The 24,709-nt window shown below is 39.1% G+C and overlaps 1 protein-coding gene across 5 annotated transcripts in view; it reads left to right on the top strand.

Moving 5' to 3' along the window:
• The window catches only part of OSBPL9 (oxysterol binding protein like 9), a 56,546-nt gene that overhangs the window by 5,908 nt on the left and 25,929 nt on the right, over positions 1-24,709 (top strand). For 3 of the 5 annotated variants that reach the window (XR_009418954.1, XM_059477939.1, XM_059477940.1), the window contains exons 2-4: positions 2,932-2,982; positions 6,605-6,683; positions 18,354-18,430. Coding sequence is in view for 4 of the 5 variants with exons in the window: in XM_059477939.1 (XP_059333922.1) it covers positions 2,932-2,982; positions 6,605-6,683; positions 18,354-18,430 (207 nt within the window). In the remaining variant the exon portion in view is untranslated. Of the gene's footprint in view, positions 1-2,931; positions 2,983-6,604; positions 6,684-18,353; positions 18,431-20,687; positions 20,762-21,340; positions 21,487-24,709 lie in introns of those variants that run through there. The other 2 variants (XM_059477942.1, XM_059477941.1) reach the window with 2 other exon arrangements.

Here is a 24,709-nt window from a genome sequence, read left to right on the forward strand (position 1 = left end):
CAATAAAGGCCACATCTTTTTGGGAGATACCTAAATTCTCCCTGCAGTAATACTCTATAGGTTTATTCATTTTTACAAATTTTTATTTGAGTTTCAGCTGAAATTTATCTCATATTGCTGTCTGCTTATAACCTGTTCAAGTCCTTTATCATCACAATCAGTACAGTGTGTATTGAAAGCTTATGGGAAATGTAATTTTGTCTGGTTGTAAAACTGAGTGCTGAAAAAGATAGCTGCATATTAAAATTTTAAATATAAAAGGAAAGTAAAATGTGGGGGTTTTTTATTAGCCATTTAGATATGTCTTTCTGCTGTATGAGTTTTTGTTCAGTGAAATGGAACCATTCCTCAAGGCAGTTATGGGATGGCTTTATTTTTAATAGGATATATTGGATAACCTAAACTCAATCAAAGAATAATAAAGGGAAGCTGAGAGTATTTGAATTGTATTTTTATAAAATCTTAGTTGGGGAGGGGGCAAAATCTAAAATGTCAGCTGAATTGTGTTTTAAAGTGCTGTCCTGCAGCAGCAGAGGAAGGTTTGCTGTGTGCCAGTGAGAGAATCCAGCAGTGTGAGTGATGGCAGCTGCCTGCTCTGGAGCTCAGGGAATTCAGATACTGGAATGATGGGTGTTTTATTGCACTTAGGCAGGATGAATTCCATTCAGTGCTTTCTTATAATTGATATTAACCAAGTAAAGCTCTGCCAGAAGATGGTGAAATGATGGGTATACAGGCCCACACTCTGACCTGTTGTTTATCTTGTGATTCTTTTTACAGACTAAGAATATTATAAAGTTTAAACTTAATTTCCATCCCATTAAAATGTCGTGGACAAGAAAAAGGGAGGCTTTTACTGTATCTTCTGCAGCTGAGTTGGTGGTCAGTGGAAATGGGGGTTCTTGGGATTCTGCTCTCCCTTGCACTGGGAGCAGCCCTCAAATTCTCTGCATGTCACTAAGGGTTTTAAACCCTTCCAAACCCAACCTGTTCTGCTGCCTTTGCTTTTTGTGTGCTCTGATTCTGTGCAGGGAGCTGGGAGGGCTTTGCCTGGCTCGTGGAATCCGGGTCAGAACTGGTCAGGTCCCTGCAGCCTCAGTTCAGATGTTTTCTTTCCTGCTTAGATTATACCAATATTTCTTCCAGAAGCCACCAGAGGGAGTGATAAGCTCTCAGAAGCGTCCTCCCATTTTAGGGGAACTCTCAAGGCAGTGAATATAAAAAAGTAAAAGTGCACACAATTTCTCATAGGAAATTGTTGGAGAAACTTTGTAAATAGATCCTCTCTTGGGTTTGAGGTTAAAAAAAAAGAGACCAAAACAAAACAATGTTCCAAAAAGTCCTCCCTATGTACTTGTTGTCTAAAAAGAAATTATATATCTGTAGAATACATTATGGAGGCACTACTGGTCTTTACTTCCATTTCACTTTGACCAGCTAACATGTGCTGATGTAAAAACAAGTAGATTAATATTGATGGCTTCTAACACTCAGAAGACAGCTCTGATAAATTGGAGCCTGAATTGAATGAGAGGTCAGCTAAAACATTATTTGAAGCCCCAAGTGCTGTACTTGTACATTATCTTTAGTGAATAGGACTTGCAAGGACTGCTTCATTCTTTCCTCCTAGCTATATCCAAAACATGTTTCAGATAAAGAATAATTAGTGACTCTTAAGACTGATACTTCTTATCCTGTCTTTTTTTTCCCATTAATGTCAGCAAGATTTTATTGTCTAATTGCTTCAGTGAAGATAGGTGTGGTGGTAATAACATCAATATATTGTCTTGATGGAATTATTGATACACTGCTGAAAGGAGTGGGTATTTCAGAAGATGACAGCAAGAGAATCTGATCATGAGACACCAGTGAGAATTGTTGTTTTCCTGACTTGAAAGAATGTGGTTTGAATATTTGGATGGCAAGAGAGAAGGGGTTTTATTAGACAGGACTACTTTTCAGATAAGGCTACAATAGCAAGGAATTCATAATTTTAAAAAAAGGAAGCATGTGTGTGGGTAGTCAAAAAACAGCCCTTAGCAGAAAACTGAGTATTCAGGATGATCTGACTATTTTCCTTTTCACCTTAAATAGTTTGTGTGTGCTACTTAGGCTTGCCACTATTGCCCAATGGTTACTGTCAGCTTTGCCTGTGACACTGATGGGAAGAGCTGAAAGCTCAAGGATCACTGTTTCAAGCTGAGTTGACTGTTTAGAATTCCCTGCTTGGGGGGAAAGCTGAAGCTTTTTTTCAGTGCTTCAAACAGGTATTAAAGAAGAGATTGAGTAAATTTGCAAGGTGGGTTAATGTGCAAGTTTGAGCACTGGTTATGGACATGAAAATCCTGTTTTCTGATCTGGGCTCCAACAGCTTAAATGGCTACAAAGGTTAACTTTTTAAATTGTAATGATGACAGCGGGCCGTACTAGCTAGGAAGTAGATTTACAAACAAGTCTAAACATGAATTTTGTCTCTGCCTAAAAGTGTATAAATCAGGGGAAGTTTCTGACAGATGTACAATTTCATTTGTACAGTTCTGCCTGCACAGCTAGATTTTGTTTCATGGACACTTTCCTGAGAATAGGAGAGAAAGGAGGAAGATGTGAATCAGCATACTGCTGATTTTTTAATATTTGTCAACTCCTTTCTTCTTCCTTTTCTTTTACTTTCTGTAAAGGCATGGACTGCATTTCATAAGTATTTCTTGAAGTTACTTAGGAAACTTCTTGAAGTGGGATCTTGTATTCTTTTGAAGGATTCATTTGCCATACTATGGTGCTGGAATGAACCAATTTTGTAACAGAAATTGCATCTTGTTTAGTCATTCACTAAAACATGTGCAAAAATGTTTTATTCTTTTTCTGTTGGTTTGAATAACTTTCTTTTTACTGTATCTGTTAACCCACTGATCTGTTTTTTTTCTCTTTCAGTCAAAAGACAAAATGATGAGAGGCTCCCGCCGAGGGTGTGTTAGACTCAGGGTAAGTGTTATTTTATTCAGTACTCAGTGACTTACTGTGTATGATGTGTCCTAGTGGAGAGAACTGCAAGGAGACTTTTGAGGTTTGGGCTCTATTCCTGACTCTGCAAAATGCTGAAATGGTGAAAATATTTAAAGAAAGAAAACACTAGAGATCAAGTGACATGTTGGGCTAATTACATCCTATAATTTATATATGGTATAAAAATATTATACATATGATATATTAGAAGGTATTCTAATGTGGCAGAGTAAGATGGGTTAGTAGTAGGACACTATGAAAAATTTGCTGTTTGCAGTTCTCATTTCTCTGTGTGTGGAGGTCAATGTGTATATACACACACATATATATATATATGTGTGTGTGTGTGTGTGTATGTGTGTGTGTGTGGGTATATGTTGTTCTGTGTCTACAGAAATCATTGTGAATCTGCTTCCTTCTGTCCTGTTTTGTTTTTCTTCTCTTGCTGTGTCCTCCATCCTGCCAGTTTGGACACTCCTTGGGCCTAGGCTTGAGCTTAGTGAAAGGAGAACTGGAAAGGGAAGGGAGAACACTGCTGGCAAAGTTTGTGATATATGGTTGGAGTGGGGTGTGCAGACTGGGGAAGGAGAAGGTGCAGAGAGGGAAAGTTGAGCATTACCTGTGTGAGGCTCTCTGCTCCTGCAGCTGGAAATGGAATTGCTAAAGGGAGGTGAGAGTGCTGTGATGTCTTTGCATATGCCCAGCTCCTACCTCGCTGTCATGCTTGTACCAAAGCTATTTCTTCTTGCACAAGTGCTGTTCCTATGTTTTTTTCCCATTTCTCATAGAACTTCTGGTTCTAGCATGCAGCAGTCTTGTGAAGAGCTAGAACAAGTGAGGAGTGAGAATGATGAATGGGAGCATTTTGAAAATTGAAGTAAGAGAAGTCTAGAGAAAGGGATCTGTGAGCTTACAAACAATGTGATGAGTGTTGAAGGAAAACTGAGCATTTTCCAGTTGCTCCTTCCTTCTGTTGTTAGGCCTTTCTAGTCATTCTCTGGGTACCTGTAGCCTTCTGAGACTCAGAGAATCCCCATTAACTTGGATTCCAGTTGACTTCTCTTCACTTTGCCTTGCTTGATGTATTGATATCTTAATGCAGAATTTCTTTAAGGGAAATGTACGCTCAAACCACTGTCTAAAACAAGACATTCCCAAAGATTCATGAGAGAGGGTTTTTCATTGTGCAGAAAAATTCTGTCCAAAAAGCCATGCCTGCTTTAATGGTGCTGTGAGTCTGTCACTGTGGAGGTTGGCCTCAGCCTGCCAGTTTAGGAAATATCAAAAGTGAACAATCTGTTCAATATTGCCTGGTCCATCTTTATATGTATTTAACATAAAACAGCCACTTTCTCTTCTCCCATCTGTCACTTTTCCACCACAAATTGTTCTTTGGAGTTTTCTAAAAACTGATGGACTCCCCCAGCCTTTCTCTGGATATGTGTGATTTGCTTGTTTGGGGTTGTTGTGGTTTGTTTTTGTTTGTTTGTTTGTTTGTTTGGGGGTTTTTTTGGTGTTTTTTTTTGTTTTTTTGGTTTTTTGGGGTTTTTTTTGTTTTTTTTTTTTTTGTGAGGAAAGAAGGAATCTTCCTTTTTTCTTCTTTTGTAAAGCAGCTCCCCTGGCAGATGACAGTGATACTGATAGCTGAACAGATGGGCTTTTGCAGTCTGAAATTCTATCAGAGAGGTTTTCTGTTCAGAGTAATTGTTGATTTGTAACTGTAGGTGTGAACATAAACAAACATGTAACTTAAGCAATTTGGCTGAATGGATTATGAAAATAGGCCTGAAGGTTCATCTCCAAATTCTTTTGCTGATTGTCTTAGTGTACTTCGGAAAGCGTAGTCATAAAGCATTCTGTGTCATCTGCACTATGCGCATGTCCTGCTAAAGTTTTCTGGAATATCCATAAACTTTGCCACTCTTATTTCTAATTTTACTCATTCATGTGTATTATCTGCATGACAGAGGAAGCATTTTCTGTGCTTCTGGCTCAGCCCCTCTGCCCCAGTGTGGCAGTGACAGGCTGTGCACAGGTTTGTGCTGAGTTCACAGGCCCAGGAGAGCTCTCCCTGCTCCCACACTTGGGATGGGGCAGGACTCAGCTGTCTCAGTCTGTGTTTATGGGAATTTTACCTGTATCCTCTGGGGATAATATCTTGGTCATGGTGAGGTGAGGGTCAGTCTCTTCTCCCGGGTGACAGGATGAGAGGAAATGGCCTCAAGTTGCACCAGGGGAGGTTTGGATTGGATATCAGGGGAAATTTCTTCACTGAAAGAAAGGTCAGCCATTGGAACAGGCTGCCCAGGGAAGTGGTGGAGTCACTGTCCCTGGAAGTGTTCAGAAGATGTGTGGATGTGGCACTTGGTGAGGTAATTCAGTGTTGGACATGGTGGCACTGGGTTGACAATTGGACTGGATAATCTTGGAGCTCCTTTCCAGCCACTCTGACTGATGCAGCTGCTGAGGAGAGCAATATTGTGCAACTTGCAGTGACCTTCTGATTTACTGCATAGCAAAATATGTACTTCAAGTGCCCAATATTTATCTACTGGTATATTTAAAATAAATCTGGTGGTTGTCCTGGCACTAAAAATATTCAGAATTATACTGGCTTGGATACACTTTTTAGGTGCCTTTTTTATAGTGATCACAGAGCTGTCCATGAAAGGCCTATAGGGAAGATACTCCTGGAGAAGTTAAGTGGCACATTTTATCAGTGGAGGGAAATAAAAAACCAGCTTGGAGCTATCCTTTCCTGCCACACTGCCTTGGATTACAGATGGTTGGTGCTGTTCTTACCTAGGACTGCTGTTGTGGGGCAGAAGGAGAAAAGAAACTGAGTCAATCCACTGGTGATTTTTGAGCTAAATATTACAGTTTATTGAAGCTGGCAGAGACTTAGAATTGTCCTTTTTTGGTGTCTTCTCCTGGGTGAAACTGTTATTTATTATAAGTGTTGGAGGGGGCAGGAATTAAAATGTGGATGGATTTGTAAATTGCTAAGCACAGATGGTCTTTAATTTATTTGCATTTTCTTGTAATAATTTATGAAGAATTAGGAGACAAAGCTAGTTGCTTCCCATATATCCTGATTACTTACTGTTAATATTTACTTAGGGACTGAAAATTAGATCATGCAGTGTACCAGTGACATGACATGATAGGCCAAATTCATTCTGCTAGAATGATTTATTTTTTATTGCAGGCTGGTAGATAAAATCAGGTCAAGAGCTTCTTTTTGTGGAGTACTTAAGAACTGTTATTTTTATACATGGAAAATACATATAAAATATGTAAGTTGGAATGTAGTAGGGAACTGCTGCAGCATAAAGCCACCTCCATTACAAAAATAAAAGATGCATATCATTATCCAGATAACAGCTTTACAAACGTTCACTGTTTTTTTCTGCAATTAAAAATTGATTGTTTTAAGGAACTGACTGCATCCTATGACAGAGCAGAGAATCTTTCTGCTCTTTACTGTATTCAGTTTGCTTCTAATTTGTCAAAGCTTTTTAAATTCCAGTGGTGTAGTGATAGAGTGTGTGCTGCTGATGTCACTGCTTGCCTTATCAGGATTTTGTTCTTTGTTTCACAGGGAGCTGTGATTGGTATAGACGATGAGGACGACAGCACCTTCACAATAACTGTTGATCAGAAAACCTTCCATTTTCAGGGTGAGCTGAAAGAAGAGATTTTTTTTTCCTTATAATAGATTCCACTTGTATTTGATGGATGATTTTAAATGTTTGGCAAGAGAACAGCATGAATGAGCACACTGAGAACATTCTGGATCCAGGGGTGCTGCAGGTTAGGCAGGGATTTACATCTGCAGTGAATACATATGTGCTAGAAAGAGACTGTAGCTCTGGCAGGATTTGGAGATGAATAATGAAAAGAATAAATCACTCAAGGGGAGAAAGTAATGTGCTTCTGATGATGGGTTTCGCTTGCAAAACATTTCTGCTCTTCGTTCTCAAGATACAGTGATGCATTTCTTTATGAAGAGAATCAAGACTGGGCTGAAGGTTGCAGTTTTATCCAAATAGAACTTAATGCTCAATTATGAGGAGACTAGAGGCAACGTTGGGCTTAACGGTGGAGCTTTGCTTCAAGATTTACCAGCTTGCATTCATTTCATCTACATTTCTGTGTCTTGTCTGCCAGTCACCATTTCTCTGCTATTACCCTTTTATTCACATTTCCTAGCACCAATGCCATCTGCCACTGCTATGTTCCGTCATTGCATGCTATGGCTCACCGGTAGAAAGGGTAAGGCTCTATATCATTGCTATGTACTCCTTAAATGATTCTGTCTGCAGCACTAGGGCAAAATACTGTGCTGATATTGAATAGAGAGCTTCCTTTTTGTGAATGTTAAAATCCCAGGGAAGTATGATGAAAATATTTTGCAGTTAACATTTGTTAGTTTTTTTGCGTTTCCTCTAAAATGCAGTGACTAAATAATTGTTTTGTATAGAGCTGGAAAATGTAAATACCCAAGAGGCACACTTGCACTTATGCAGTCATTTTAATTTATGTAAACTGAAATAATTCTATAATTTACATTGTACTGTACATATTCTTAAATCAGTGATTTGCAGCTGGGAATTATCATCAGTGCTGTTCTTTTGTGAGACTATTTCTAATGATAAGTATTTATTGACACCATATTGTCACTGGCTTCTGTGTTCCTTGTGCTGTAGTTTTTCCTAAATGCTGCTGCTGTCTTCTGGCTTTTCACTGCATTAAGCCTTATAAATATACCTTCAGTGTGCTGAGCTCACAGTAATGCTTAAATCTCCTGTTCCCAAGGATAATTGTTAAAATGCAAGCTAATTGCTAATGCAGTAATGGAATGCTGTACTAGGGCAGTCTCTCAGTACTATAAAGCTAAATACTGCTGAATATTTGAGAACTTGATACAGGTAAATCTAGAAATCTCTGATCTTTAGTTGCTAAGATAGACCTTTTTTAATACATCTTGTTTTATATGCTGTATTCTCCTTTGGGTAGCCAGATGTCTTAAGAAAACTGATAGTATTTGACATAAGGAATGTTCTGCTCTGAGTAATATTGGTCATTTTGGAACAGCAATGTTGTCACATCTCGTGCTTTATAATTTCCCTTTCTCTGCATTTCATATTAGGCCAGGATTTATGTATCCTCCTTTAGTACAGCTAAGATATTGTACACTATTTTCTGTATCATGCTTTTTCTATTAGCATATTATGAAGATAACGTCCCTGATTCCCAGGAAATTGTAATGATACAAGCACAGTATTAATATACATGGATTTAATGCAAACATGTATAAAGACAGGTAAGATATGAGTCCTCTGATATTTCAGTGTCAAAAATGTTCTGTAGAATGATATATGTAGTTCTTATAGGCACTGTAAATGCATTCTCACCTCATGCAACCTCTGTCATATTTATGTCAAATTTTTGTACATTATATTAAATTAATTCAGTATTACACAGGTTTTAATTTATGCAAAATGTGGGTCACTTTCAGTCATAAATGGTGAGGGGGTTAATAATGTAAATATTACAAAATGTGTGCTGAGACTACATAGGGTATGTAGGGCAGATTCTGGGAATAATCCAAGAAAACATACAAAATTCCCAACAATTTCTCTCTAACTTTTAATACGTGATTAAGAGAGAGCTTTTGTTCTGCAAGATAGTCATAACTATAAATTCATTTACCCTTTATAAAAGAAGTCTTGGACAAGAGAAGACTGCAGGAATGGCAACTTGCAGTCCCTTCATTCTTGCTGCCTTCCTGCTTTCTCAAGGACAGACAGGGATTCAAACAAGCTGGAGCCTCCTTGCTGGGGAAAATCCAGAACTTTAAAAATCCAAGCTTTCAGAGATCTCCTGGCTAAGCTGGGGTCCCATCTGCAGTGGAACAGTTTCTCTTGCAGGCTCCCCATTCACTCAGACTTTAAGTACTGATTGGTGCCTCAGTGAAATTTTGCTGACAGTGATAGAATTTGAATTAGTGAAAAATGAAATAAAAACTTCATTCTGGGTTAATTAATTATTTCTTAATGTCACTTGCTCGAAATTGCACATCTGACTAACACTCTAGAGATGGAAGTAATGAGATGAAGGGCAAGTAAGTAATTTAAAACTGCCTGACCAACTTCTCACGTGGAAGTTGATTCCATATGTGTGTAACTGAATTTCTGAAGTGCCAAAGCTCCAGCATCTCCCACTAAGATTTGCCTGTCACTGGATTTTGGCAACTTCTGAGTCATTCTCAGAAGAAAATTTCATATTTTGTTTCTGTCTGTGACAATCTCCCTCTTTTCTGTTCTCAGCTGTGCTTCCTAGTGGCCATCCCGGTATTGAGCATCAGTAAAAGTTAAAAAGTTTTCATTACAAAGATATTGTAGGTTTTGAAAGGTGACTGGGTACATCCCAAATGGGATCCATATCCTTAGTACCTGGGTATAAAGGACAGAAGTTAATTGAATAAATATTGGCAGTAAAACAAACAGCATGTTTGGGTTTTACTGTCAGCTTGACTAGCTCTGCCAGAGTGCCCAGCAGATTCTTTCCCTGTATTTTGTTGTTATGAACAAGTATATTGATGCTTGTTCATATTGGAGGGGGAAGGGAGGTAGAATGACATCAGAAATTTCAAAATAGATGTAAAAGTAATGTATTTTACCTTCTGACTGATCCTTGTTTGTCATGCTGAGTATCTAGTTTCATGGCTTGCTTGTAAGGCTTCTGAATTAGGTAGATCTTAAAGTATTCCCTCGTGGGTTTTTTCAGATTAGATGCAAAAATCCATTCAAGTTGCTGTGAGACATTTGGGATAATACTTTTAGTTTCATTTACCTTCCTGTCAGGAAGCTTTTTCTTGGTAATATATTTTTCCTTGCTGCAGTACATGTCCCTGTTCTAAATGTTCCATAACTTTCAGACACTGTGGGGGTTGGGTTTGTTTTTCTTTTAACATCTTCATATCATCATTAAGCTTTAAGCTCTTTCCATTTGGAAATTCACTTCTTCAGTCCTTCATATTACTTAGCTGTTCTTTCTCCTCACTGGGGATGCTTGTGACTTAAATTCAAGAGTGGGAACATGATGTTCAAGAGACTCTGGCAAGGGTATTTTTGTATTTCTTCTTGATGTTTGATTTTCTGTCTAACCTGAAGCAATAATAGCTTCTGTCTGGACTGAAATACATCACTAAATGCATATTGTATGCATAAAAAAGAATCCATATTTAAAAAAAAAAATTAAACTCCTACCTGAAAATCCAGCTTTTATTCTTACAGCCTGCAGTACAGTTCCTTGGAAGGCAAATCAGTTTTGTCTCCACTGTTTTGTGTAATAAAGGATGGAAGGATTGGAAGCAGTCCAGTGCATTGATCTGAGATGATTTTGCTTTAGCTTTTGTCTTTCCTTTCCTATTTCTGCCACAAAAGTATCTGAGAAATGAAGCGTGAATGTTGCTGTGCAACTTGTTCTCCTATTTCATGAAAGCTGTCAGCTGGGAAAGGTAGATTTCTCCTTTTTTTCCCATCCTTTCCCAGTTTTGTAGCTTGATTTATGTCTGCCCACCATCCCAGCTGAGGAAAAAGGGAGACATGCCCAGCAAGAGGTTAACATAATGTCATTAAAGCAAGGATTTTTTTGTTAATGTGGGAGGCATTATTATTGAGGATATTCTGGAGTCCACAAAGCCTTGGTGCTGAGCAGTATCAGAATGTGAGATTTTAAGTACTTGTATTACGTATCAAAATTAATTGTATTGGTTTTATACCTGTATTTCAACATCACTTGCAGAAATAGTCAGTATTTATAGTCTAGAAATCTTTGACATTGTCCACCAAATAGATGACAGGAAGCTGACTGCTGTTGTGGTAGGAAGAGGCACTTAACTCTATCACATTACCTGATTTAAATAACGATTCAAAAATTGCAGCCTTTAAAAACAAAAACTTTAAGAGGTTTTTTTTTTTTTTTTTTTAATTTAATATTGAAAAATGCCTAGAGAGAGATTTTGGTGTGAATTCTTGCTGGTTTCTTCAGTGATATCTGTAACTGCTGTTGACAATATTGTTTGTCCTCAGTTAACATTTTTCTGGGTCTTTTGGGCTTCTGGTGGTGCTGGAACAGTGAATTCCTCTATGCTCAACTGTGCTTTTATGTTGCAGAGGAGGATGAGCAGCTGTGATCAGAGTAAAGCTGAGATTCCTGTCATCCTCCCTTTACCTGACCAGGTCTGGGCTGCATCTCATCCTCCCCTGACTGGCATAACTGCAGAAATTCCTCTGGGAGCCAGAGCTGGGTTTAGCTTTGCAATGATTTTTCTGTCCTCCCTCTGCTCCTTTTTGCTATTGATGTATTGCACTGGTATTTTGAGTGGCTGGGACATGTGACCAGAGTGCAGGGAATGGTGCAGGGTTGTGCTTTTCCTGTTTCATGCAGGTCCTTCTTGCACCAGCAGCATCCTGTGTTGTAATTGTTTTCCAATCACCCCATGGTTATGTCCATTTTTAATAGGATTTCCTGTACTCAATTGTTATGGTCATATATAAACACCTCCTGGTTTTCTGTTTTTAAGGTTGAAGCTGCAGATTTCAAAATATGTGTTAAGCTTGAGAGTAGGAAAGAAATAATACCATGAAACAGTATCTGTGTGGTGTGTTGATTTGTTTTCTTTTTTCTTCCTGTGGAAGAAATTATTACTTTTGGCATCAATATGATTCTCTTATCTCAACTGTGTATGTGATACATAGCAAGTATTTTGGAAGGGGAAAAATGGACAGAAAAGATCTCACTATAAGTAGGAGGAAGATACTGAGTAGTTCAACACTCTTTTTCTTCTGTTTTAGCAAGAAATTCCAAATAGCAATAACCTTGAATTTGACCTGTTAAATTAACAGCTATTTTATTGGCTAAGAAAATGGTTATATTTTTATTCTTCTATTTTGATTTTTTTTTCAATTCAAGCCAAAATATGGTTTCTACCTTAAACTAGTAGTTTCAGAGCTTTGTGAGTGGGATCTGCAAGGGAAAAAATCCTTTCCTATGAGGGTGCTGAGGCACAGGCTGCCCAGAGAAGCTGTGGCTGCCTCATCTCTGGAAGTGTTCAAGGTCAGGTTGGACTGGGCTGTGAGGAACCTGGGATAGTGGAAGGTGTCCTTGCCCATGGAGTGAGATGATCTTTAGGGTCTTTTCCAAACCAAACCATTCTGTGAATCTGTGATTAATTTTAAATGCAAACATACCCTAAAAACCATTTCCACAGAATATACCATATGAAGTATTGTTTAGTGCTGCTATTATTCATATTTAAGTATTATTTTCTAGTGAAAAACCACATACTTGCTGATTTGTCCCACACTCAGAAATGTTTAACTACAAAATTATATATGGATTATGTACACATTATATATGGATTTCCAGGGAGAACTAATAGCAACTTGATCACGTGTTTCCTTTGTCACACAAATTTCCACCCAAAGCTGTGTTTCTGGGCTGATTATAAAGCTTCCTAAAAAGGCTTTTGAGCTTAGGTAACAATAAAAGAACAGTTTAGTTGGTTTCTCAGGATCACAGATGAATCTTGCAAACACATGGTGCTCAGGAGACCTTTTGATGCCTTTTGTTTGGGCATGACTTTGTGTCTTGTGACTGCACAGGAGCTTCCTGTAGGGACAGGGAGCTCAGGCTGGTCAGACACCTGGCCAGCAGAAGGAGGGTTGATTTATGTGTGTGGGTGGAGAATGGCAGAGATTAATGATTGGGACAACTCCAAAATTATGATACAGAGGAAATAATGTTCAAGCTACTGCCAGATGTGGGAGCTGCATGAGTTAAAGGGTTTTTGTAAGCAGTGGAAGTACAGTGTTGTTCATGCAGGCTTGCATGAAACCCTGCTTCATCTTGCATGTTTCTCTGTGGTTTGAAAGGCCTTCAGTGACTTTAAATAGCAATTTATTTAGCCATGGAACAGTCCTGTGGTGCATGACTTTTCCACCTTATTGAGCACTGCTGATAAAATCTCTTTCCATTGAGACTGATGGCAGAAATCCTATCGATCTCAGTGTAGCCAGGATTTCATCTCTCTTATCTGGTGATTTGTGTGTAAAGGCACTACATTAGTTCTACACTTGGCTGAGAAAATACAGGAATTTTGCATACAAATCAGTGGAGGTTCTGTTGGAATAAAGGCTGCATAATTGACTCTATTGACTCTGTGGGTGTAATAGACTCTTCTTACTGAGTTCTGCCTGTAAGTAGGTCACAGTGAATGAAAATAAAATATGCATTTCTTCTTGTGACAGCATGGTGTTTTTATAAGTAATCTAGTAATTCTAGTAATAGAATTAGTTAAAAAAAATAAGTAATTTTTTTTAACTAATTCTTCAGGTTTTTCTTTCATCCTCATGGCCATGTGGATGCACACACACACACAAAAATAAGCACCAGTGTGCAGATTCTGAGGTGATGCATTTTGTGTGTTTTCTGTCTTCCAAGTACTGCTGTGCATGACCTAGAAATGCTGGTGGTAAATGCTGTATCGTGGAGCAGAGTTGTTAAACTTGTTTATATCTAATCTTTAGATGCTCTCAAGCTTAGGCTGGAAAAAGTAATCTGTTTTATGCCGTACTTTAACATTTGGTATACGTTATATAAACACATATAATCTCTCCACAGCAAAGTAAATATTGTAGGAACTCTAAATTATAAAATTTATTCTCTATTTGGAAATTAATAGAGGCTGAGAGCATCTAATGTAGTTGCATTTCATTTGACTTCTTATCCTCATAGAACTTTTTAAAATCCCTGACATATCTGATTTAGCAGTTTGGGAAGTTCAGAGATAAAGGGCAATTTCATAAAACAAAAGGGAGTTTTAGTCCACAAGTTTTTGGAATTACAGAAATTCTTCAGCAGAAGCAGTAATTCTCGTGTTTAGTACTTTTTTTCATTCTTTAATTTTCTCTTTGATCAAATAATTGTTTTTCATTCTTTGGACCTCTTCTAGGAAAGAGTTCAGATTTTTTTTTTTTTTTTTTAGTGTAAGATTAATGTGAAAATATCTTAGGAATAAGCCCAGCCAGACAGATCACAAAAAATACACATTTAAAAAATCATATTAAAACTCACTGTAATAAATGAGATACTTTTCAAGTGTGTTTCTCTGAACTAGTCATAAATAGGACTGTGATCATGTTAAGTACCCTGTGGTTGCCTTAGATATGCCTGAGATGTCACAGTGAATTATACAGGTGTCTTTCAAAGGATGCACCACAGACACAGAGGAGTGAGGGCTTAGGCATATGGGAACAAACTGTAATCTAGCTCATAAATACTAATTCTACTAGAAAAAAAAAAGTGAAAATAGCTTAACTGACATAATCACAGTAAATTGCAATGTTTCAGCCATTAATGATTCCAGTCTCTTGCACACAGCAGTGATTGTGCAGCTCTGTGTGGATTTAGCTTCTTTCACGTGCAAATGCTCACTGTCAAATTGCTGTAAAAACTGAATTAAAATTCTAGGACTTAAAAAAAGAGAAAAACACAGGCACTGTTAGTGCCCTCTCAACTGCAGACATAGCATGGCTATTTTTGTAGGTAGTTACATGCTCTAGCACAATTTTAATTTCAGCTGACCAGGTAACACTTGCATTAACCCCTCAGACTAAGAACCACCTTTGTGTTTTTAAGTGTCAGGTATGTATCATGTCCAGGTGTCTTTCAGTGTTTCTTGTTTGGTTTTTTTGTAATATTGTTATTCTAGAATCAGCCTGGGGAAAACCAACTAGTTTATCTCTCATGCCCTTCTTCTCTTTTTAGAAGTTTTGTGCCGGGAGGGACCAGATAATACTCCTGTATTTTTGTATAAGCACACCAGTGTAATTCCTTGGACTAGATAAGAATTGCCTTATCCCAAATGTTTTGTCAGAAACAAATTCTGGGGTAGCTTCCACATAGGAATTGAGGAGGGGATTAACTTTAAAGTGGAGGCTAATCAAATAATGGAAAAGTTGGAGTGATTTCAGGGTACTTGAGGCAAGGACTAATGAGCAGGGCATTCTTGTCCCTACCTGCTGAAGAAAGCACATACAGAGTGGATGTTTGGTGCTGTGCATCACAAACTTCTTAGGTGCAAAGGTATTGGAGATTTTTTTTTTTTTACCAAAGTTGCCTTCTTTAAATGAAAAACAACTTGCATATTTCGCTTTCTCTACAGATAGGTAGATAATGATCTCTGACCATTGTGTGTAGATTTTTCCCATAAATTCTTTTTGAGTGTGTAGACTAATCTCTTTTTTGAATGTTCCCATTGATTTTTTTTTTTCATCAGTGATCTTTTGGCAGCTGTTCAGTTCTAAATTGCTTTTACCATTAGGGAGCTTTTACTTGCACCTAATCTCACAGCAGCCATTTTGATTAGATTTAATATAACTTTTCTTGCATCTTGCTTTACTAAAAACTGCATCCTGCTGGTTTTCTCCGTGGGTTTCTTAAGAGAGTATGGAGAAGAGCCAGGAGGATCTGCTGTTGATGATAGATGGTCTGAAATTAAACCAGTGTCCTGAATAGAGAGTGCTTAAAAGGTTTTGATGCTGTGTTTCCATGCAGTAAGCAGTCTTCTCATGGCAGTGTTCCTGGATTTATCGTGCCTGAGACTTTCTCTAAGTAGCAGGATTGATGAGATTCATGTGTGCTCCCTAAGGATTGATCATGCTATGCCAGAAGAGTGCAATGTGTAATATATGAGGAAAAAATACAGATATTTCCCCCTCTGCTGAGCCCTGGTAGAGAGAGCTGTAAAGGGGTCATTGGAGAAGCAGAAGTTTGAAAAATTTAGTTCATTAATGAGCACAGAAAAGTCAGTTTCATTTTGGAACTGTATGGATTGGTTGGTTTCCAGGTCTTCCCTGCTGCTGTAAGGCCTCTCTGTTCTGGTGGGGGTTCAGATACAAGTCAGAATGTGATAACCTTTGTTAATGGGCTACTGTATATTAAGATCAGTATTTAACTAATACCATGACCTCTTTTTGCTGGCAGTATGGAAGATCACAGGAATCCTGCTGCAATGCAAGGATTAATTTACTGGTCTGCAGCTTAATTGTTTCCTTTTTAGTTTAAATAGTCGTGGGGAAAAGCCCTTCAACATAGGATATTTGTATCCCATTAATTAATTAATAGCTCCTCAATGACTTGTACCCCAGCTCCCCAGTAAGAGGTTTTTTGGGAATGGGAGATAGTGATTTAAAAAAACACCACAGAAAGACAGAAACTTTACAGACATTGAAATAATTCTAAGCACTGTTCTTTTGGACACACCTTTGAAAATTTAAAGCTCTGAGACATTTCAGATACTGATAGATTAATGACACAGGTAATTTAATGGTGACTGGAAGAATAGTATAGGAAGAATACTCTATAAACTATAATAGTATAGGAAGAATAAACCTGATTGATATGTCTGGCAGGGCTAGGCCAGGGAGCCTGGTTTATGTAGGCAGAACCAAAAAAACTAAGAAACATTAAAACTGATTCTGGTTGATTAGTTCAGTAATTGAAATTAGTGTTAAGGTGTAATGCTGTGCAAAAAGAACAGTGTTTGTGTGTGCATGTGTGTACAGAATGTGAAAAGAAAATCTTTAATTTGCATGTTGCAAAATGTATTTAGTATAATGCAGTCACTGGACAGAGTTCACAGGGCCTCTGTCCCTCCATCCTGTCTGCTTTCACTGAATTATAAACTTGTCCTCAGTGCCTGCTTCAGCTTCTCAATTAAAATATGGATCATCAGTAAGAAGAGCCCTGTAGGTTAAAAGTTCTTTCTAGTGAGGCATATCCAACTTTTTAACACTTGCTGCATTTCCTGCAGGAAAGTCATCTGCTGGTCTGAGTAACATTTAATTACTTGAACTTCTTCCTCTTTCTCTGTGCCTCTGAAAGCACTTTGATAGCCACTTTTCCTTATGTCTGGTTTTAATTTGTTCAGGTTAATGGTATTGAGGCTGAAATACCTGTGGCAATTGATCATAATCTAGTTTTTAAATTTTAAAAGAACAGTGAGTAAGGATTGACTTGTAGTAGATTGGAAACATGTGTATTTTTAGGAAAGAAGTAGATAGATTTCAATCTTTTACCTTGTGTGTAGTGAAAGTTTTGTCCCACTGTTTTGTGAGGCCACCTCATCAGTTAGGCTCTGAGCAAGCTTATGTATTAAAAATACATTCTTAATTATTTCTCACAAACACATACATTGTCAGTTCTCTCCTGATGGTTTTGTTAACTTGACATAGTGTATATATGCTGAAGTTAACAGTGCAGTATGTTTATCTTTAAATTGCTAGGGTTATCTTTGGGGAGTTTAGAAAAATCTACATATTCAGGAGACTTGGGGCATTTTTAAGTACTAATAAGTTTAAGCTGCAGAATTCAAAAAAAAACCAAAAACAATGGAAACAAAAGGGTGAGGAAGGGAACATTGAAACAAAGTATTTTGAGCTGGAGAGTACATTTCACTATAGCCTAAGGATATTTCCTCTGAACTCCTTAAAAATAAGTGAGATAGAAATCTCAGTTCGCTGATTCATAATAGGTGTTAGCTCACTTAAGCTTTCCTTGCTTCTAGCAGGCTTCCTGTTTCTTTTAATATCTTCCGTTTGAGTGAGGACCTAGAAACAATTGTTAATAACTGTTCTCAATCCATTGACAGGCCGGTTTGTTCACAGTCTATTTAATGCCTCTGGAATTTTCCCTTCTATCTTTACCTGAGGTCCACTGACTGCTCCTTTGTTTTTTAAGTATTCCTAGAGCACAGCAAGGAACTCTTTCAGACTAGTGAAGTAAAGGTGGCTTGTCTGTGCTGGGGATAGGAGGGAAAGAAAGCAGTTTAAGAGTAGGTTTTTTTTCAATTTAATGTTTGTTGTACGTTTAAGATTATTCTTTGTGCTTCATTATTCACACCAGTGACCTGTTAGGGGTGTTTGTCCCCTATTATGAATCCACACCTGAAAGTTACTATGTCCACACTGAAGTAGAAGTACTAGGTAATTTATTACAGGTAATTTTCTTGTAAATAAGGAAATGTAAAAATTACTTAATGACTTGAGGAATATCTGTGCAAACTCTGTTTGCATGTGTTCCCTAAAGCTGGACAAGGAACAGAGCTGTAACACAGAAGAAGAAACAGGATATTAAGGCAACTGTGGAATTTTGTTCTTGGTGATTAACACAGTGTGATTAATTTCCATATTTAGTGTGGACATCAGATCTGTTTGCCTGTGCCTTTTAGTATGTAAGACTGCATGTAAGTGAACAATATCTTTTGAATTCTTTTTCAGCTCGAGATGCAGATGAGAGGGAGAAGTGGATCCACGCTTTAGAGGACACCATCCTCCGCCATACCCTCCAACTTCAGGCAAGTTTCACTTTCAATTTTCACTTGTTTTACTTTTTTTTCAATCAATGAAATACAGTGTAACAACTGCTAATATCCTACACATTCTGTATGAAATCTGGCTGTTCTGTAGCCTATACAATTGGATGTAGTAAAACATCTGTTTAGGTTTGAGTCTGTTATATTTTTCTTGTCCTACCATAATGAAAAGTCAGAATGACACTTTCCTTTATTAGTTCATATTTATAATATATATACTTATCATTAAATCATATTTATTTATAATGTATATTTATTGTAAGGTTCTGGATTTATTGTACATTTAATTTGGTTTTGGTGGGGGGTTTTTGTTGTTTTTTGTTTAAAACTAGGAGTCTTTTTTGGATCAAGCCTCTTGTGTGCTTGTATGCCACCTAACTTGGAAATTAAAATGAGACAGCAGCATTGAACCTCTTCCTGGATGACAAAAATTATAAATAGCTTGTTTGAAGCAGGATATCACTGTGTAAGATGGGTACCAGTGGTGCTCTGGTTCTAAAAACAGATGGTTGGATTGAGGATGGTTCTTAGCTTTAGTTACCTAGTTCCAGGAGCTGGACTCTGTCATCTTTGTGGGTCACTTCCAGCTCTGGAAACTGTAGTTCTATGATCTAAGATCAGTTTCTTATGATACTTTATAGCTGGACATGTCTGTAAGACTTGCTGAACATTTGTTTTTGTCCTGGAGTAAGCCAAACTCATGAAAGGGATTTGGTTTGTACCATGTAGGTGTCTGGTGATGGTGTAGAAATCTTAAAGCAGGTGTTCATTATTTGTATTAAATAAAGCTTTGGTTGTGCATTTGCAGCATGGCAGGAGAATTAGGTCTCCTAACATTTGATTCAGTGTGAAGAAAGCTAGAGTAAAATCTCTAATATCTCATAAAGAGAAGCTTATGAAGACTGATTTAGATGACATTTGCCCAATCTAAAGAGTTAGAACAAGCCTGAATTTGACCCATTGAACTTTAGACCCTTGTACTATCTCTGTCAATTTACCTGTTAGACGTAAACAGTTTCAACCTTCTTTCATGTATTAAAGACCACTACAATTTTTTTTTAGAGAATAGCAGATCCCTGGATAAAAATTCCCATTTGACAGTCAGCTTTTTACCCCTCCTACTGTGCCATGGGTATGTTAGAAGTAATCTTCCCATCTGTACACTATAGCTGACCAAGGGCTGAAGAACCCCACTCTGCAGTGGATGTGAGGAGACAGGGATTATCTAGGGAGCAATATGTGGATGTAGAAGGGCTGAGCTCACTCCCAAGGGATGCTTTTTTTCCCCATCCTCAGTTTAGAAAGTCAATAGGTTAATGTGAGTGGTCCTGTTTAAGGTTTGAAATGAAGTAAAAGGAGTCTGTGCTGTTTTCTCCACCTGGAAGACTTTTTATGACATGGAGATACAGAGTCAAGGAATGAAACAGCAGAATATACATTGGTTTTATCAAAATGTACACTTCTATGCTTTCTAGAAATTGTGAGTGTAGTTATATTGGTGGAAATAGATTTCATGGTAGCAGCTAATAATGGAACTATTTTCCATTGCATAACTGTTCACGTTCCTGGAGATTTTCAAACGAGTAAGGTGTATTTAGGAGGAAAAAAAAAGCCCAAGTTAGTAATTTATCTAGTAATGTTTGAGGGAATAATTAAAAAACCTGAATTGAGTACTAAGAAACACATCCTGCATTATTGTAGATATGTTCACCATGGAATGTAATACTTTGTGGGCCACTGCTGTGTGGTCACCACTCATTTTCAAGAACCTTCTTCAGTGTACGGGTCATGTAACCTTTCAGCCTCCGGCCCTTATTTTGGAGTCGGTGGAGTAGTGTTCACTCACACCCCATTCGGGAACTGCCAAGGTTTGCCACGGGAGCTGCAGAGCCGATTTCAGAATGAAACACGACTACACTCCTTGCCAAACCTCTTTCTTCCACGGCTTAGGAGTGTGCCGTTCCTTCTGCTCCCCCTCACCGGCGGGACGCGGGGGCGGCACGAACAGGGGCCGAAGTTTGAGGGGATTCTCGCAGGGCCGAACCCGGGCAGGAACATCCCGCGCCTCCATGGCCGGCCAGGCCCTGCTGCTCTCCCTGCTCGCTCCCTCCCCCGGCCGCGGCTCCCGGGGCCGGCCCGCCCCGCTCCAATCTCCGTCCGCCGTGCTGGTGACGCGCTCGGCGGGGCCGCGGCCGGGGGTCCTGCCCTTCCCTTCCCGCCCCTTCCCGCCCCGCTGGAGGCGGCGCTGCCGGGGCCCGGCGGGCGGGCGGCCCCGCTGCTGCGCCGCGCTGGGATCTCCGCGGGATGGCCGGTGTGAGTACGGGGCGCCGCGGGTCGGGCTGCGGGGGTCCCTCGGGGCAGCGAGCCCCTGCCCTTGGCGGCCGAGCGGCGCTGCCCTGCCTGGGCACGGCGGGGACGGAGCGGGAGCAGGCACGGAGCGCCCGGGTGGCTCCGGGGGCAGCGAGAGCCGCCCGGTGCCGTGTGCCCGCAGGGATGGTGCTGTCCGTGTGCCCCAGGGATGCTCTGTCCGTGTGCCCCAGGGATGCTGCTGTCCCATGCACTGACACGCCTTGGCTTCAGGAGCCTTTGAACAAACGGCCCTTCGTGCCCTTGATGTTATGTTGTTGTTTCGCTTTCCTTTTCCTTCGGACAGAACAGCCGAACGGGTTCTGTGGGGGATTATTGGCTCAGCGGATGGCGGGGTCTGAGTGCCGCGGCAGAGATTAATTTCTGTGAAGGCATTTTCTTAGGCTCTTAGTTTCGCTAACTAAACATGTGGTTCACAGTCACTTAAAAGCTTTAGGCAGCTGGTTTTGCCCAAAGTGTTGTTTCTTTTCAGAGTATTTTTTTCGTATTTCCATGCTGCTTTTCAGTCTGCCTGTGCTGGGACAGGAGTGATCAAGTTTGAAAGTCTGACTTAAAGTTGACTTCACTGTACCAAAAACTCTGAGCTGTGAGGAACTGCACCAAAGCCCAGGGGGTTCGTGTGCTGAGTGAACCAAATCAGGAAGGATTACGAGTTAATGCGAGGTGGAGAGGTGAAGTGGTGTCTTTGTGTTCTCTAGTCTGATTAATCTTGCTGGTGTTATTTTTGCCTAAATGTTCTGCTGTGCTGTCCTTCACTATTTATAATGGAAATGTTTTTGAAACCCAGAATGAAACACACTTCTTCTGCCTCCCTCCCCCCCAAGCCTAAAATGAGCTACAGGCAAGGAACTGAGTCATAAATACATAGAATGTATAAAGGGGCCCAAACTGTCCAGAGGGCTGACAATTAGTAATGTTGTATCCAAAGGGAACAACAAGGGGGAGGAAACATTTCAGATACACTTGAAGCCTGATTTGTTTGAATTTTGAAACTGAAGTGTGCTGTGTTTTCGTATGCACTTGTATTAAAGCTATTGCTAAAAATACACATAGTAGTTCTAGTATTAGCTTTGGCTGTGTAAAAGTCATTGAACAGATGGTGTGATACTACTGGAAATGCCATTCTGAACCCCGCAGAGTTTTCCCCCTTGTCCCCCCAAATTGTTACTATTGTGGCATTAGCAGGCCTGTGGCTTTGCACTGGCAGCACAGCACTGGCCTCATACCCACAGGACCTAAGGGGGAGGGTGTGCTTGGGGTGAAGGCATGTTGTGGCTAAAGTTTCATGTTTGTGTGGGGAGAGAAGTTATCTCACGTTTTCTTCAGTTTCCCAGCAGCATCTGATGTCAAGCAGCAGTCCCATTCAGACAGGACATGCTTCTCATTGTCCTGCTTTCCTTGCTGTCTGTCAGGTACACCCTGGCAGCACCCTAGTGCTACTATAAGTGCTTTTGGGTAGTGGAATTTGGCTCTGGAATTGTCTCATGAGTTACGATGGATAGCTCATGTCTTTTAGTAACACAGTAACTTCCTTGTTTGATCTACACTAATTTACTTCAGCCTCTAAGTGGCCTCTGTAGAGACAAGTGAACTGAAATCATGAAGGTGAGCAATTTCTAACCACCATTAAAGTGAAAGGAATTAAGTGAAAATTAATTGCTTCGTTGGTTGATAATTCCATAATTTAAACAAGATGTTTACTTCCTAAGTAGCAAATGATAAGAAAACTTGATTCTAGTAAGTGGGTCTGTGCTGGCTGTTGAGAAGAGTAGATTCAATGGTTTAAACACTGACTGACACCATGGCTTCACCAAAGTGTAGGAGTTGGTGCTGCCTCTGGAAGCAGTCCTCTCTCGCTTCTCCAAGCAAAAGGGAAGAGGCAGTGTGGCAAGAAGGGTGGAATTTGGAACTTAAAATTGCTTTTCTTGCTGCTCTCTCTGCGTTTATTTTTAACCTTGATTAGTTTCCACATTGAGTTGTTTATGTGACAAGGTAAATGTTTATGCTGACTCAAAATAAAGAGCAGAGTGAAGGCTAAAGTGAACAGCAGGGGAGCTGATTTGTTTCCCCTTCATTTATGCTGGTGCAAAGTGTTTATGAATGTTGATAGTAGCAGTTCACTTAGTACCACATTAACCAGGATTGTTTCTGACCTTTCTAAAGCTGCGAGCAAGAACACAAGGTAGAGTAAAACTTCCTTGTGTGTTAAGTATATTACACTCTAAATATTGTTATTAACTGACTTTTCAGTGCTGGTCCTTTTGCGAGTCAAGAATTCTTGCATAAAACTAAAACCAGGCTCTTTTAGATTCAGAGTATATCCAGTGTAGATGTTTTACAAGTGCTAGTGGGAGGGCATAGGGTTGGCAGCCATGCTGCCCTTTTCACATTTTGCTAATGAAGTAATCAGATAGTGCCTGAATACCCTAGAACATGTGCAATATCTGCACTGATTATAGATATAAAGGCAAAGGAATGGGACTCTAAGATGGTGTTTGTGAGGTTTCAGAGTTGTAACTTATACTTTAAAGAGAGAATTTTACATCAGTGTGTAAATGTTTCCGTCTTCTGAACTTTCTGTTCTCCTTGAATAACTGATAATATCTATAGATACACACTCTTTGCTAAGCATTTTGTGTTTTGCAAAGTAGAATCTTTTTTTCTTTTCCTCTAAGAATTGCAATATTCTGTTTGGAAGGGTCATATGCTTTCCACAACCTATGCATTTGTTTTCAAACACATTCTGAGCTTCAAATATTGCATAAAAATCTAGCAGAGGAAAAAAATAGAGCTATTTTTGCCTCAAAAGTGCCCTTGTTTAATGGCTTACAAGTTCATTTTTTGTTTTTCTTCAGTTTTTTATCAGTGGTCCTTACAGGCAATGTCCAGCTCATCGAAATCAAGCATGTAGGCAGAGGATATGTTTCTGATGAGATATTGTGGATGAAAGAAAAAATCATTCCTTCAAACTAACTTCCACAGGAATTTTTTGTTGGATTTGGAATCCTAATTAGATGAAGAATGTAGAAGTGTCTTCAAAAAGATAAGAAATTCCACTCTGTACAGCTTTCTGCCTTCCTCCCCCAGGAAAGCTATTATTGTAATGCTTTTATTTGAGAGATACAGTTGAATTTTTCTGGTATGCTTCTTCTAAGGAGGATGCAATCTTTTCATCCCATCTGAGTTTGAAAGAACTGGTTTAAATTAGGCTGAATTACTTCTCAGTATGGACAAGTTTTGAATACAAATGCATTAGAGATATGTGTGACTTCTAATTTGGAGGACAAAGAAAGAACACGAAATTCCCTTGGTGCTGGCAGTTCTGTAGTGAAAATAAGGCTCATAATATGGATGAGGGAAAGGATGCTATGGTACCCTTTTCTCTTTTATCAGTATGGTTTGAGTATCAGGATATTTGTTCCCTCTTGGTGGGGAGCAGTCAGACATCAAATTACTTGTTTTGACACCAAACTTGTTGGTTTGGAAGATTCTGGTCAGGCTAAAATTTTTAAATCACTCCCTTCTGCAGCTGTTTAATCTGTTAATTCTTTTAAACTTTCATGAACACAGAGTCTTTATTTGAGGTTAATAAAGTGTATTTACAAATTGATGTAGTTACTCAATGGAAAAACAAGTTATACTACTTCAGATAGGTACTGACAGTAAGATAGAGGCAGTGTATTTTCTGAAGATCAGAAATAGTCTGGATTCCTGTTCTTTTCCATAATTTGAAGATACTTATTTTAGAGTCACAGGATGACTTCAACTGGAGGAGACCTCTGGAAATTACCTGTTCAAGCACCTTCTCACTGAAGGCAAACTTGTACTTTAGATCAGGTTGTCAAAGGTGAAACCCAGTTGAGTTTGGAGCCCTCCAAGGGTGGAGGTTCAGCA

Source organism: Ammospiza nelsoni, chromosome 9 (assembly GCF_027579445.1).
Source record: "Ammospiza nelsoni isolate bAmmNel1 chromosome 9, bAmmNel1.pri, whole genome shotgun sequence".
NCBI classification, from domain to species: domain Eukaryota; kingdom Metazoa; phylum Chordata; class Aves; order Passeriformes; family Passerellidae; genus Ammospiza; species Ammospiza nelsoni.